Source organism: Equus quagga, chromosome 2 (assembly GCF_021613505.1).
Source record: "Equus quagga isolate Etosha38 chromosome 2, UCLA_HA_Equagga_1.0, whole genome shotgun sequence".
NCBI lineage: Eukaryota > Metazoa > Chordata > Mammalia > Perissodactyla > Equidae > Equus > Equus quagga.
The window spans coordinates 5,798,892-5,811,906 of NC_060268.1; the positions used below are offsets into that span (position 1 = coordinate 5,798,892).

General features: G+C 41.8%; 1 protein-coding gene across 5 annotated transcripts in view; it reads right to left on the reverse strand.

Annotated features, from left to right (window-relative positions):
* Positions 1 to 11,772: 11,772 nt before the first annotated feature.
* The window catches only part of TOGARAM1 (TOG array regulator of axonemal microtubules 1), an 83,869-nt gene continuing 82,626 nt past the window's right edge, over positions 11,773 to 13,015 (reverse strand). For all 5 annotated transcript variants that reach the window (XM_046652509.1, XM_046652508.1, XM_046652506.1 and 2 more), the window contains one exon: positions 11,773 to 12,921. In XM_046652509.1, coding sequence (XP_046508465.1) covers positions 12,668 to 12,921 — 254 coding nt within the window. In that variant the 3' untranslated portion in view covers positions 11,773 to 12,667. The remainder of the gene's footprint in view (positions 12,922 to 13,015) is intronic.

Here is a 13,015-nt window from a genome sequence, read left to right on the forward strand (position 1 = left end):
GAGATAGCGGCGCGCATGCGCTGCGGCCCCCGGAGGCGCAGGGTCACGTGGTCGCGCAGTGCGCAGCCTCGCCCTCCGCGGGCTCCCGGCCCCGCCCCTCCCGCCAGCGTCCCCGGGGACGGGGCTTTCCCCGCTCCTCAAGGACCGGCCGGGAGAGGATGCGCGCGCCTTTCCCGCCCTGCCTGGACCGCCCACGGCGCCCCCTCACCTCAGGAAAAATAAGTTCTGCTATTCTTTGGGGGCACATCTAAAATTTCCCCCCCAATTGCCCAGGCTCTACCCCTCTACCTAAAAATGGACAGAAATCCAGCCTTAAACCCCCAGATCTCAAGGTGGTGTGGACCCTGGGTCCCCCCAGGTTTCCCAAAGAGGAAACAATGACGGAGTTAGGGGCTTGAGGAACTGATTATTAAAGGGGTACGTAAAAAATTTATCCTTCGGGCAAATGGAGCCGCCTCGTGCTGACAATCTCAGCAGTCCTCTTCAGTTTACTCCCATCCTCATTTTAAAAGAAAAAAAAAATCAGATCTGTCCTCTCCTGTTTCTGTTGCAAGGTTCCTGAGTTCTCCCACCGCTTACCAGGCAATCTCTTGTTCAAGATTCAGTGGTGTCACAACTCGGGGGCAATTTCTCCTTGGGAATCTGTCTGCTTCCAGAAATATTTCTCTGCTAGATGATTTTTCCTGTCCACACCCCTGTTAATCGTAAATCCGTTCAACGGCACCTTTGCTTCCAAACATCAGAGTCAATCTTCTCACCGTCCGCCTTTTGTTTCATCAAACTGCATCTAGCAGCGGCTCTCCCCGTCCGTGGCCGCCTCTACTCGTCGAGCTAACTTTTTCGGCTTCTCTGACAGTGCAGCTATACTTTTTACCAGTTTAACCGGCAACTTGTAGATGTTCACTGCAGGAAGGAACAGTTAAGGGAGTGATAGATGGGGAAGGCAGGCGGAGTTTGCCACAGGCACTGGCGTTCAGAAGGCCACCGCCTCCGCTCCTTTTCTGCTTCTTTCAGTCTTTCCTGGAGTGATCTGAAATTCTTCATCAGTAGATAAGATGAGCTTTGAGATCCCATCCCTCACAGTCATTTTGCAAAGATCAATCTGCTTCTTCAACTTCATTCAACACACATCTATGGATCCCTTTGTCTAGTTTTCTACATCTTACCCTTCAAGCCACTGCTGCTACTCTCACTCTCCTGCTTAAAAGCCTCCACTGGTTTTCCCCATGCTTATAAGAAAAACCGAAACGTTTTAGCATTGAAGACACAGACCTTCGGAGTCGCACCAGCCTTCTTACTGGTTTCTACCTTACCATAACTCCAGAAAACTCCCTGTCTTCTTTTATGTCTTTTCTTCTTTTTTCTTTTTTTTTGAGGAAGATTAGCCCTGAGCTAACTACTGCCAGTCCTCCTGGGTTTTTTTTTGCTGAGGAAGCCTGGCCCTGAGCTAACATCCGTGCCCATCTTCCTCTACTTTTTTTTATATGTGGGACGCCTACCACAGCATAGCATACCAAGGGGTGCCATGTCGGCACCGGGATCCGAACCGTCGAACCCGGGGCCACCAAGGAGTGGAACATGCAAACTTAACCACTTCGCCACCATGCCAGGCCCTCTTTTATGTCTTTTATGTGTCACTTTTCCGCCTACCCTCCCTCTGCCTGGAATTCTCTCCCCACTGGTGAAAACATCAATTATTTTTTAAATTGATTTAGCCTTCTTTGACTTTAAAAAGAAGTTCATATCACAATTAAAAGCATTGGGAAGAAAAAAGATATTACACTAAATATTGTAGTTTAGGGAATGGTGAGTTCTAAAATACAGTATTTAAAGTCAGGTGATCTCAGAAACAGAACAAAGAGATCAGACAGATGAGGAAAAGTGTTATTTATTAATGTAATGGATTTCTTCCACTTGCCTCTCCAGATCCAGATCAACTGTCCACTCTTCTCCACCTGCTCCGTTCTCTGGAGATTGACCCTATGGAGTCTATCAATGGGTTCCCTTGCTTCCTGTTTGCTGGTTGGGTCTGGGCAACAAAAGGTCCTGGCAGAACTGCAGAGGGGAGTGAGGGCAGTGTTTGTTCCCCAGCTCTCTCCACGTGAGGATCTCAGCTCTGAGCAAGGTGGCCCTGTCCTTATGACTGTCTTCTTTCAGGTTCCAGGTTTCCCTAAACTCTGCCGTTGTAAATAGTCCCTTGCTGACCACTGCTCAGTTTGCCCTGATGTTGATATGCCATCCAGGATCTGGGATTCTAACTGACAAAAGAGCCAAACACTTCTTATGATACCCAGTGTTCGTCACAACGTCTTTTTGGGCCACTTAGTACAAGGTCCTTGTTTATTCTCTTCAAAATGTAACATGCAATGAAAAAGTGCAGAAAACACCATATCGCTCATTTAATTTACAGAATATATTTGCTCTAGAGAATGGAATTTGTCCATTTATGTTATAAATAAATGAAACACTAAAGGTTCCTCTCGACTGTGACATGATCTTTAAGATTTAGTTCAAATGGTATCTCCTAAATTCAGCCTTCCTGAAGGTTGTTTATCTGGATCCTACATTACTCCTATTTCTGAATAATTTATTATTATTAATTTGTGTAAGGTTTTCTCTGCTGTAGGAATGTCAAGATGAAAGAAAGAGATTTGGACTTTAAGCTCTAATCTGTTTTTCCCCCATTTCCCTGTTCCAAGCCTTCATGTTGTCCTGTCACAGAACTATTAAACTGTATCTGTAGTTGCCCTTAGATTGAGTGAGTCTCAAAGTTTCTGCTAGGAGAAGGAAAGGATTATTTGGGGCTGTAGGGGAGGAATACAATTCCTCTACCCTCTAGGTCCTTCTGGCTGGTCTAAGAATTAAATTGGGGCCGGCCCCATGGCCAAGTGGTTAAGTTCGTGCGTGCACTGTGCTTTGGCAGCCCAGGGTTTCACCAGTTCAAATCCCAGGTGTGGACATGGCACTGCTCATCAAGCCATGCTGAGGTGGCATCCCATTGCCACAACTAGAAGGACCCGCAACTAAAAATACACAACTATGTACCAGGGGGCTTTGGGGAGAAGAAGAAAAAAATAAAATCTTTAAAAAAAGAAAAAAGAATTAAGTTGACATGCGACAGAATAACAGGAAAAAATCAAACAAAATTTGATAACGTGTATACTTGGAAGAAAGCCAGGAAAACTGAGTAACTCACGAAAATGACCAGAGCCACCACCTTAAATACCATCTTCAGCAAAAGACAAAGGAGGATGTTGGGGGTAGTGGTTTGGGAATTCAAATGGGAGGAAGGCAATTCATATGGAGATGGAAAAGCAAATGTTTGGTAAACAAGTGTTTGCTGGGCCATCTGTAGACAATGGGACCCGAGAGACCAAAACTTGGATAAAAATGGGCTTAGCAAGGACCCTCCCAGTCTACCTATACCCAGAGTTATCTATGGTGATGGCTTGTCCTGGGGACAGGCCTTCTATCCTGAATTCTTTTAGGCAGTTAGAGGGAAGGTCAAATTTTCTTTCAGAGCTATTTTGTCCTTAAAAATAATCAAGCCAGGGGCTGGCCCAGTGGCATAGTGGTTAAGTTTGCATGCTCTGCTTCAGTGGCCCAGGTTCACTGGTTTGGATCCCAGACGCAGACCTGGCACCACTCATCAAGCCACACTGTGGCAACATCCCACATAGAATGGAGGAAGATTGGCACAGATGTTAACCCTGTGACAATCTTCCTCAAGCAAAAAGAGGAGGATTGGCAATGAATGTTAGCTCAGGGCCAATCTTCCTCACCAAAAATCATCATCATCATCATCATCATCATCAAGCCAAAGAGACACATTTTGAGGTAGCCACTCTTGATCCCCCATAGGGCTAAATAGCTGAGCTTGAGGCACAGCTACTTCTCCCCATGGCCTACTCATGTTGTACAAGGGTATTAAGGTTCTCCTCTGGCCACTGCAGGAACAAACAGGGTGTTGAGACCGCAAAGGGGGTCAGGATGAAGGGGTTTACCTCAGCAGAGATTTCATGACCAAGGGCAAATGGCCAGGGCATGGATTCTGGCAATGGGCACCTAAATTCAAGCCTAAAAGGCTAGAGGGATCAGTGGCCCAATCCGTGGAGCAGTGCAATCCATATACACTGAAGCTGTGGCCAACAAGTGTCTGTAGAACGGAGGACTTTTTTTCTTCCCTACATCAATGACGCAGTGATACCCCTCATGCGTTCAGACACGTTAGGAGAGAAGATAAGAGGCTAAATCTGAAAAATTAAGCATAACGTAAGTGATCCAAAGATTGAATGATCCACAAATTAACAGTACCAGAAATGAAAGAGGGAGTTAACACTACAGATCCATATTTGGGCCAAGCAATCTCACCATTGTTCAGCTTTTTGTTGTTAGGGCATATTTTGTTGTTAGGGTATATATATTAAAAAATCATTTAACATAAGTGATTTATCTTTAATTGGAAATGCAACACATACGTGTGATGAAACCTGTAGTGGCCATGAAAATGCACCTCTCAGATCTGCTAACACAGGAAGCATAACTGATGGATGGCTCCGGCTGCTGGGCTCTGAAATCCAGCACCACATTAGTACCATTGCCCTTCCTCCTACAGGCTGTTCCCAGCCAATGACAAAACATGGCAGGGAAGCTCAGTCAGGCTCATTCCTGGGAGACGTGGGCCTCCTCTGATGGACAGCTTTGGCTTGACAACTCCCATTTCCAATCAGTCTTGCCTGAAACTTCTTTTCTTCCCTCTTTCCTACATTGGGGTCGGACCTCCATCACTGTCTGAAGATGCTCTCAGCTTTCTCTCACTCCCTATTTTCCCTCACAGGAATTTTCCTCCATCAATTTCTTGCCATTGGGGCATTTGCTTTTTGGAGGACCGAGAGTAACACAAAATCTAACCAACACCAATATGACCTTCAATGCAGCGTGTTTTCTCCCAGTTGTTTCCATTATCTTCCAAATGTCAGTGACTTAGGCAGTGGACATTTTTTATTTGTTTTAGTGTAGAAAGCTTTTCCCTTGTTTGGGGCGTCTCTTCCTTCTGAAGTAGGGAGTCCACATCCCACTGTAGAAGCTGAAACTACCAGATACTTGCTTTCCTAGACACCCCCTACTGCGCACACCTGTGTGCACGCACACACGCACACACACACGCACACACACACACACACGTAGAAATAAATATGGCATACGTCTGAGCTCTTTCTGAGAAGCCTAACTATCTGATACTGGAATCAGAAACTCACTCATGCAGACATGGGTAAAACTTCGATTCTTCTGGTAATGGTGTATGCAGAAGCTACAGCTACATCCATTCTCCAGAGGCATCAGTGGCTGAAGTTTAGGGCCATCATGCAATATGGAGCATGTGGTACCAGTCGTGGTGGCTGTGGCTGCTCTCCTCTGTAATGGTGGCAGGGATATCCTACCGAGATTGGCTCCACGGTGCAATTTGGACATTCTTACTGGCCAGCTAGCCCCCTACACTCATGAAACTCTGTATAATACCAGACCCTTTTATAAACCCCTCCTGTTTAAATTAGCTATATATGTGCAAGTGACTAAGAATCATGATTGATACAGAAATGAGTACCAAGAACCAAATTTCAGAAAACAGGCCCTCAGGAAAATAGAAGGAAGTTGGATTGGTCCTAACTAGGGTGGAGGGCAGTAAAAATCCAGCTAATACCAAGAGATGTCCTTTTGCTGCTCATGGAACCCATTGCATACAGTATACATGTGGTATATAATGAAACTGTAGGCATCTAGGATGACACGCCCACGGAAGGCAAAGCTTTGGGCAAAAGTGTGGGGCGGAGTGGTTATTTATACTAACATTGGGCAGCTTAAAGAAACGACAAGGTCAGATTCCTAAATTCTGAGCTTAAAGCAGGGACCAAAAATCAGGGACTTTCTCTGATGGTACTGACAGACTCTCTTATTCTTCGCAGCCATTGAGCTAAAAGAGCCAAACATAGTCAAAGTGTGGGCTCAAAGGTTGCCAAATTACAATGTCAATTGAATTCATGGTCTTATCAGAACACTTCTGTGAAGATTAGGACATGGTTCAGGAAAGAGCAGGACCAGAGAAATGGAGTGGGCACGTGGTAGAGTTCAAATAAACTCTGACTGAGCCTCACTCGCCAAACAAAAGGAGCCTCTCCTCACTGGTCTGAAAAGACAGTTTCTGCCCTTTTTGGAAATCTGGAGACCTCACCAAACCTGTGGAGACCTCACTTTGCATGGGAGGCCAGTTTTCCTCATTCCCCCTTCCCAACACTCATTTTTTCTAAACTTAAAATTAGACCAAGCATAATTTGAGGGCCAATTATACCGTCAAACTTGCATAGCAAGACTTATATAGCAAAGCAGTTGAAACTGTACAAATTTATGTTGACAGAAATATGGAGAAGTGTGGTGCTGGATTTCAGAGCCCAGCAGCTGGAGCCATCCATCCGTTACGCTTCTTGTGTTAGCAGATCTGAGAGGCACATTTTCATGGCCACTACAGGTTTCATCAAACATATGTACTGCATCTCCAATTAAAGATAAATCATGAGAAATTTCATTCTGAGTGCTAGACTGAGGAGGAAATAACTTTAGATTAAACATATGTGCAATATACATTATATATATTTATATTACACGTTATATGTTAATATATAATATATATTTATATACTTATATGCCTAAATATATAATATGTAACATCTTATATATTTATATATGTATACATCAATTCAGTGTGCTACCTTAAACAGCCAGGGATGGTTCTAATGGTTTGTTTAGTAGGAATGTTGGCGTGAACTGCTCATGAACAACCTTCCACTCACCTGTACCTGTGTGTCCTAAGAATGCCAGGTACATTCCCTTCACCAAGAATTTAAGAAATAGACAGGTGAAGAGAGAGTCAGCGTCTTTGAAAAGTACTATGTGGTTGTTCTCTTTGCTGGGGATGCTACAGAAGAGTCTTCAGTTGATAGAGGTGCCGTGATTTCAGCAGTGATACAAAGATTCCTGGATGGCAGAGAAGAGGCATGATGAGGATAATAGGGAGCAGGGCCTTGTGGTAACTGAATGGTCTGACCAGCAGGGACATTTAGCAATATGTAATTGATCATGGGGCCAAAATAGAAGGGTAAAATACTAAAGTTTTGGTGGTTTTGTATTTTAAAAAAATGCTCTAGACTAGTGAAGGGAATCACAATATCTCACATAGTACCCAGGACCCCTTGAAATAAGAAGATGGCAAGCATCCTTAAAGGATTCTACAGTGGGGCCAGCCCAGTGGTGCAGCAGTTAAGTTTGCGCACTCTCTTCAGTGGCCTGGGGTTCACTGGTTTGGATCACAGGTGCGGACCTAGCACTGCACATCAAGCCATGCTGTGGCAGGTGTCCCATATATAAAGCAGAAGAAGATGGGCACAGACGTTAGCTCAGGGCCAATCTTCCTCAGCAAAAGAAGAGGAGGATTGGCAGCAGATGTTAGCTCAGGGCTAATTTTCCTCAGGGAAAAAAAAAGAAGGATTCTACAGTAATACCACTATGAAAATTCCTCTTATTCCCCCACAGGGCCCTGTGGCTACTTATCAAAGTAACTTCATATTGGAGAAAATGTGCTGACTTTTCAGAATTTATTGGACACTGCTTCTGAACTAACACCAATTCCTGGGGGCACAGAATGTCATGGTGGTTCATCAGACAGAGTGGAGGCCTACTGAATATGGCAGATACTGTAGGTTGGCTCACTCATATGCATTTCCACTGACTTCTCTGTTATCTTCCTTTACTATTGAGACTAGGAAATGACATACTCAATTTCCCAGCCTTCCTTGAATCTAAGGGTGGCCAGTAAGATGTAGGTAGAAGTACATAGAAAGGCTTTCTCTTCTAAAAAAGAAGCAAAGCCTCACCTGTGTTACCAACTTCATTAACTTTGGACTCCTTTATCCTGGAGATCAAAGTGTGCCATCAATTCAGTCACTCTGGCCATCAGAATACCATTCAGCTTCATTCTTAGACATTTACAATCTAGAGTCTGGTTCTGAGCCCTGGACAGTAGATTGCTCCCCTCCTTCCTATTGAAACTTGACGTACCCCCCGCAATCTTTTCCAACACGTTGCACAGGCAGACTCCATCAACCCATTAGGCTGGAACATTTGATGAAATCCACTTGCCACAGGTGGGCTTTGGATCAGTGCTTGCCCACACTCTTTCCCCCCGCTCCATCCAACCATCTCTCTGCTTTTTTTTTAGTGCCATGGAGTGGATTCCTGACTCCTAGGGACACTGTGTACAGCAGAGTGGAACCCTGCCTGTTTTTTTGCACCATCTTCTCCCCTTCTGGCACTCTATCAGACAATGCTTTGCTGCTATTCATAGGGTTTTCATGGCCAATTATTTGGAAGTGGGTGGCCAGGTCCTTCTTCCTAGTCTGTCTTAGTCTGGAAGCTCTGCTGACACCTGTCCATCATGGGTGACCCTGCTGGTATTTGAAATCCCTGGGGCCTAACTTTCAGCAACACTCTGCCTCCACAGTATGACAACCGACAGATGGGTGGTGTGGGTCCCTGACCCGGACAGGAGCCTGGGCCTCCACAGTGAGAAGGCAAAATCTTAACCACTAGACCACCAGGGCTGGCTATCCTTCTGCTACTGGTTAATTTTTTTTAAATACACCAGTTCCAACCTTGAAAACATTGCTTCCTGTCTCCAGAATAAATTTCAAACTTGTAATCATTTACCAATAATTCAAGTACTATTTTATTTAGCACCCAGGATAGGCTAAGGTACTACTCCAGGCATAGTAGTAAAAAAAAAAGTCATCTAAGACTGGTCATAATCTAGTACCACCAAATCATTGTCTTCGTTTTACATGTCGTCTCACACATTCCATGCTCCAGTACTTCAGAAAAAAGTCTACTTTGCTAAATCTGCAATTTACTTTAATGCCTTTAAGTCTCTGCTTATCCCACTGTTCTGTGCAGAGTTTTAAGTGTGAATTAAGAGTTTAGGTTCTCTTTTACAATACACATGATGAGACTATAAACCATTAACGATAATATAGTATTTAATTGATTTTGCCTTCACTTGACATATTCAACCCCCTAACTAGCAGCGAAATCAGTAGGCTTAGCTTATCCCAGCACTAAAGATTTCTATAAGGTTTCTGCCCATCTTTCTTCATCTTCATTTGCTCCCGGGAATAAATTACTTTTGTACAGAATTCGAGGTTTACAAATGTTTTCCTATATGTAACCCCATTTTGGTTTTGAACCTCACAACTCCAGAATACATATAAGGTTTGGCAAGTATGGCTTGCTGGGATTTTTTTTTTTTTTTTTCTGAGGAAGACTGGCCTGAGCTAACATCCGTGCCCATCTTCCTCTGCTTTATATGTGGGATGCCTGGCACAGCATGGTTTGACGAGCAGTGCCATGTCTGCACCTGGGATCCAAACCGGTGGACCCCAGGCTGCCAAAGCAGAACATGTGCACTTAACCACTGCGTCACCGGGCCAGCCCCAGCAAGTATAACATATAATAAATATAACAAATATATTAAATTATTTAATAAATACATTAATTAAATATAATAAAACTCAGGAGCTAGCCCTGTGGCCGAGTGGCTAAGTTTGCACAGCCTGCTTCAGTGGCCTGGGGTTTGATGGTTCGGATTCTGGGCGCAGCCCTACACACGGCTCATCAAGCCACCCTGTGGCAGCATCTCACAGAGAAGAACTAGTATCACTTACAACTAGGATATACAAGTATGCACTGGGGCTGTGGGGAGGAAAAAAACAATAAAGGAGGAAGATTAGCAACAGATGTTAGCTCAGGGCCAATGTCCCTCACAAAAAATAATAAATAAAAATAATAAAACTCAGTTCCAAATCCATGCTTTCTGAATCAGTCTTAGGATCTTTACCTTTGTAACATCTTGCTTCCCCCCCTCCACCCCGTCTCCCTTCTCACCACATCACTGTCTACCTCCCTTAGCACTTTCTGAAATTCACTACTCTCTCTTTGCCATTTTTTTATATTACCTTCATTTATTGTAATTTAAATTTTATTACGTAAGCAATGCATGTTGCTCAATTTTGAAAAAATAGAAATTACAGAATAGTACACTGAAAAAAATTAAAATGACTTCTTTACCCACGGTTTACCACCATAAACATGTTGGTGTATGTAATCCCAGTTCTATTTTCTGTGTGCATATATATTTGATAGAGATAATATACTTATTTTGTAGTCAGGCTTTTTTTCCTTTAACACATTATGAACATTCTCCTGTGATTAAAGTATTTAAAAACATTTTTAATGATTATATGATGCGGGTTTCATTGGGTAAATATGCCACTTGAAATTTTTCTTCTCTTGTTTTATAGTTGCAGTGCTGGCAGGGTTAGACTTTTATAATTATCACTGCTTGTAAAAAAACATTCCTTTATTCCAATTTCTTCAGGCCTTCAGCTTTTCTTTAATTCTCTCAGTCAGCGATCAGTCTCCCATCCTTTGTTGACTTCTGGGTTGATAACAGTTTTTGCTAACAGAGAGCTAGACTTCTGAGTGGTCAATATCAAGAAGTTACTAAAATAGAGAAAACCTTTAAGGCTTGGGACTTGTACATTATGGCTATTTTCTTTATAATCAAAGACAGCACGCAGATTATGTGAAGTCTCCACCTTCGTGATAGTGATTATATTCGCTGTACTTTGTTCATTGCAAAATTCAAACCATATCTATTCAAAATAAGGGATAATAAAGCTTATACCTAAAGTAATGGTCTTCTTTTGCCTTTGAAATTTAAAGTTTACCTTCAATATATCCAACAATCAATGAATGCAAACTTAGTAGGCACAGTTGCAACGACAGAAGGGCAGTGATCAAAAGTAAAATAAAACTTGGAATCTCTATTGTTTCAGTGATGCATATCATAAAGGGTTGGGGCAAAATTGAAGGAGGATTTCAGATTTATAGCTGAGGTCAAACAGGTCTAAACCAGGTGTTGGTAAACTATGACACAGGTCTACTTTTGTCTGGCCTGAGTAAGAATGTTGTTTACACTTTTAAAGGGTTTTAAAGAAACAAAAACAAAAAATATGCCACAATCTCTCTGACTTACAAAGCCAAAAATATTTACTTTCTGGCCCTTTACAGAAAAAGTTTGCCAACTTCAGACCTAAACTATAGGAACATGATAAAATACACTTAGAAGAGAAGATAAAGTATTTCACAAGTATGTATGTAACTATAAAACAGTGCCTATAAAAAGTAACCAAGTCTTTACTCTTCGTTCAGCTTAGCTTCAAATGGCAGTAAAACCCATTTTTTTCCTCAGAAGACATGGATTAATACAAAGAATCACAATTTAAAAATCAGCCAAATACATTAGAAAACTGGTCAGTGACACGAGAAGTGAAAAGAAAGAAGATAGTTCACAATTGTAATAAAGTGATCATAGAGGAAACTATAACATGGGAATAAGATGAGACCTTTAAAAATCATCTAGCTGAGCCCTCACACTTTAGAGATGAGAAAACTGACGCCTAGTCCTGGCGAGGGACTTGCCCAAGGTCACGCAGCCGATTTCCTGCAAAGCCGGAACTAGCACCCAAGTCTACTGTGAGGTCAGCAGAGACAGGTCAACATTGCATCAAGTGCATCAAGTGAAAGCGATCGGTCAACATTACAAAATATATATTTTTTGTTTTAACATCTATGGAAGTTGGAAAAATAGGACACCTCTCACACATCTACAGAAATAAATCCTTTTATTTTATTACATTCCCTTTCTTTTTTTAAGATGCATACAGTACTTGTAGCCCAAGAATTCTGAGAAAAGCTATAGAAGACCTGGCACTATTTTTGAGAATTACACAACTGGGCAGCAAAATAACACCTTTATAAATGTCAGAACATACAGAAATAAAGTTTAGTGTTTGCACACAAAAATAGGAAAGTTACATTCAACACGTTTTCTTAAACGTGCATTTAAATGTGTAAATATTTCCTAAAACTTTGGTCATCATGCTTTATTATAACTTGTTAATTTTCACAATTATGTAGATGATTAAACCCAAATGGTAAGCAAATATATCACATTAACACAGCAGCAAAAGCAAGCTAATACTGCACAATCATAATAGCGGACTGATTTCAGAAATACATGTTTTTCACAAACAGCACACAAAACTTAGTTTGTGATAACATAGTTCAATGACTTTCCTTCCACTTTATAAAATAAGGCTGAATAAAGAGACATAGCAGAACATGATTACATAATAAAAAGTATATTTTTAATTACAAATCTAATTGTACATACAGGGCAACAAATTTCAGTTTCTATAGAATAGTGCAAATGAGCAGGACTTTTTTCAAAAATATTAAAATTGGATTCATTCCATGTGCCTCAGATTTCATGAATATTAGGTTATATTAATTATTGTGGGTTTTTGTGTGATGGTTACAAGTGATAGGGTTGATATAAGACAGATGTGTACTCATAGGCTGTAAATAAAAATAGCCATTGACTTAATTTACTGGATGAGAAGTGCAGGCACTGAAAACGTGACTCTAAAAAAGTTCCATTTGTCATCATGTAAACAGTTTTGTTCATCATACCATATTTCATCAAAGATCCATAATTATTTCAAATTTGCATATCAAGCAATTCCTCTAAACTCTTTTTGATATGTGGTGGCTGAGACGCAGCCTGATTTAACAGATTCTGACCCATCTGTGCAAAAAGTGCTTTGGATAATTTAGCTGTGGCTGTTCGTATATTTCCTCCAGCTCCAGGCAGAGAGCCACTATTTGTCATGTTCCCTAAGAGATGCCATAAAACAACCAACACTTTCTGTTCTGTGGCATGGGGCTTCCTTTGATAAAGTTCCATAACAATATCTGAAACACAAAAATATGGTAAACAGCGAGGTTTTCAAAAAAAAATAAATTCAAGTTCCACTAATTAAAAAAACATATAAAATATACTAAGCTT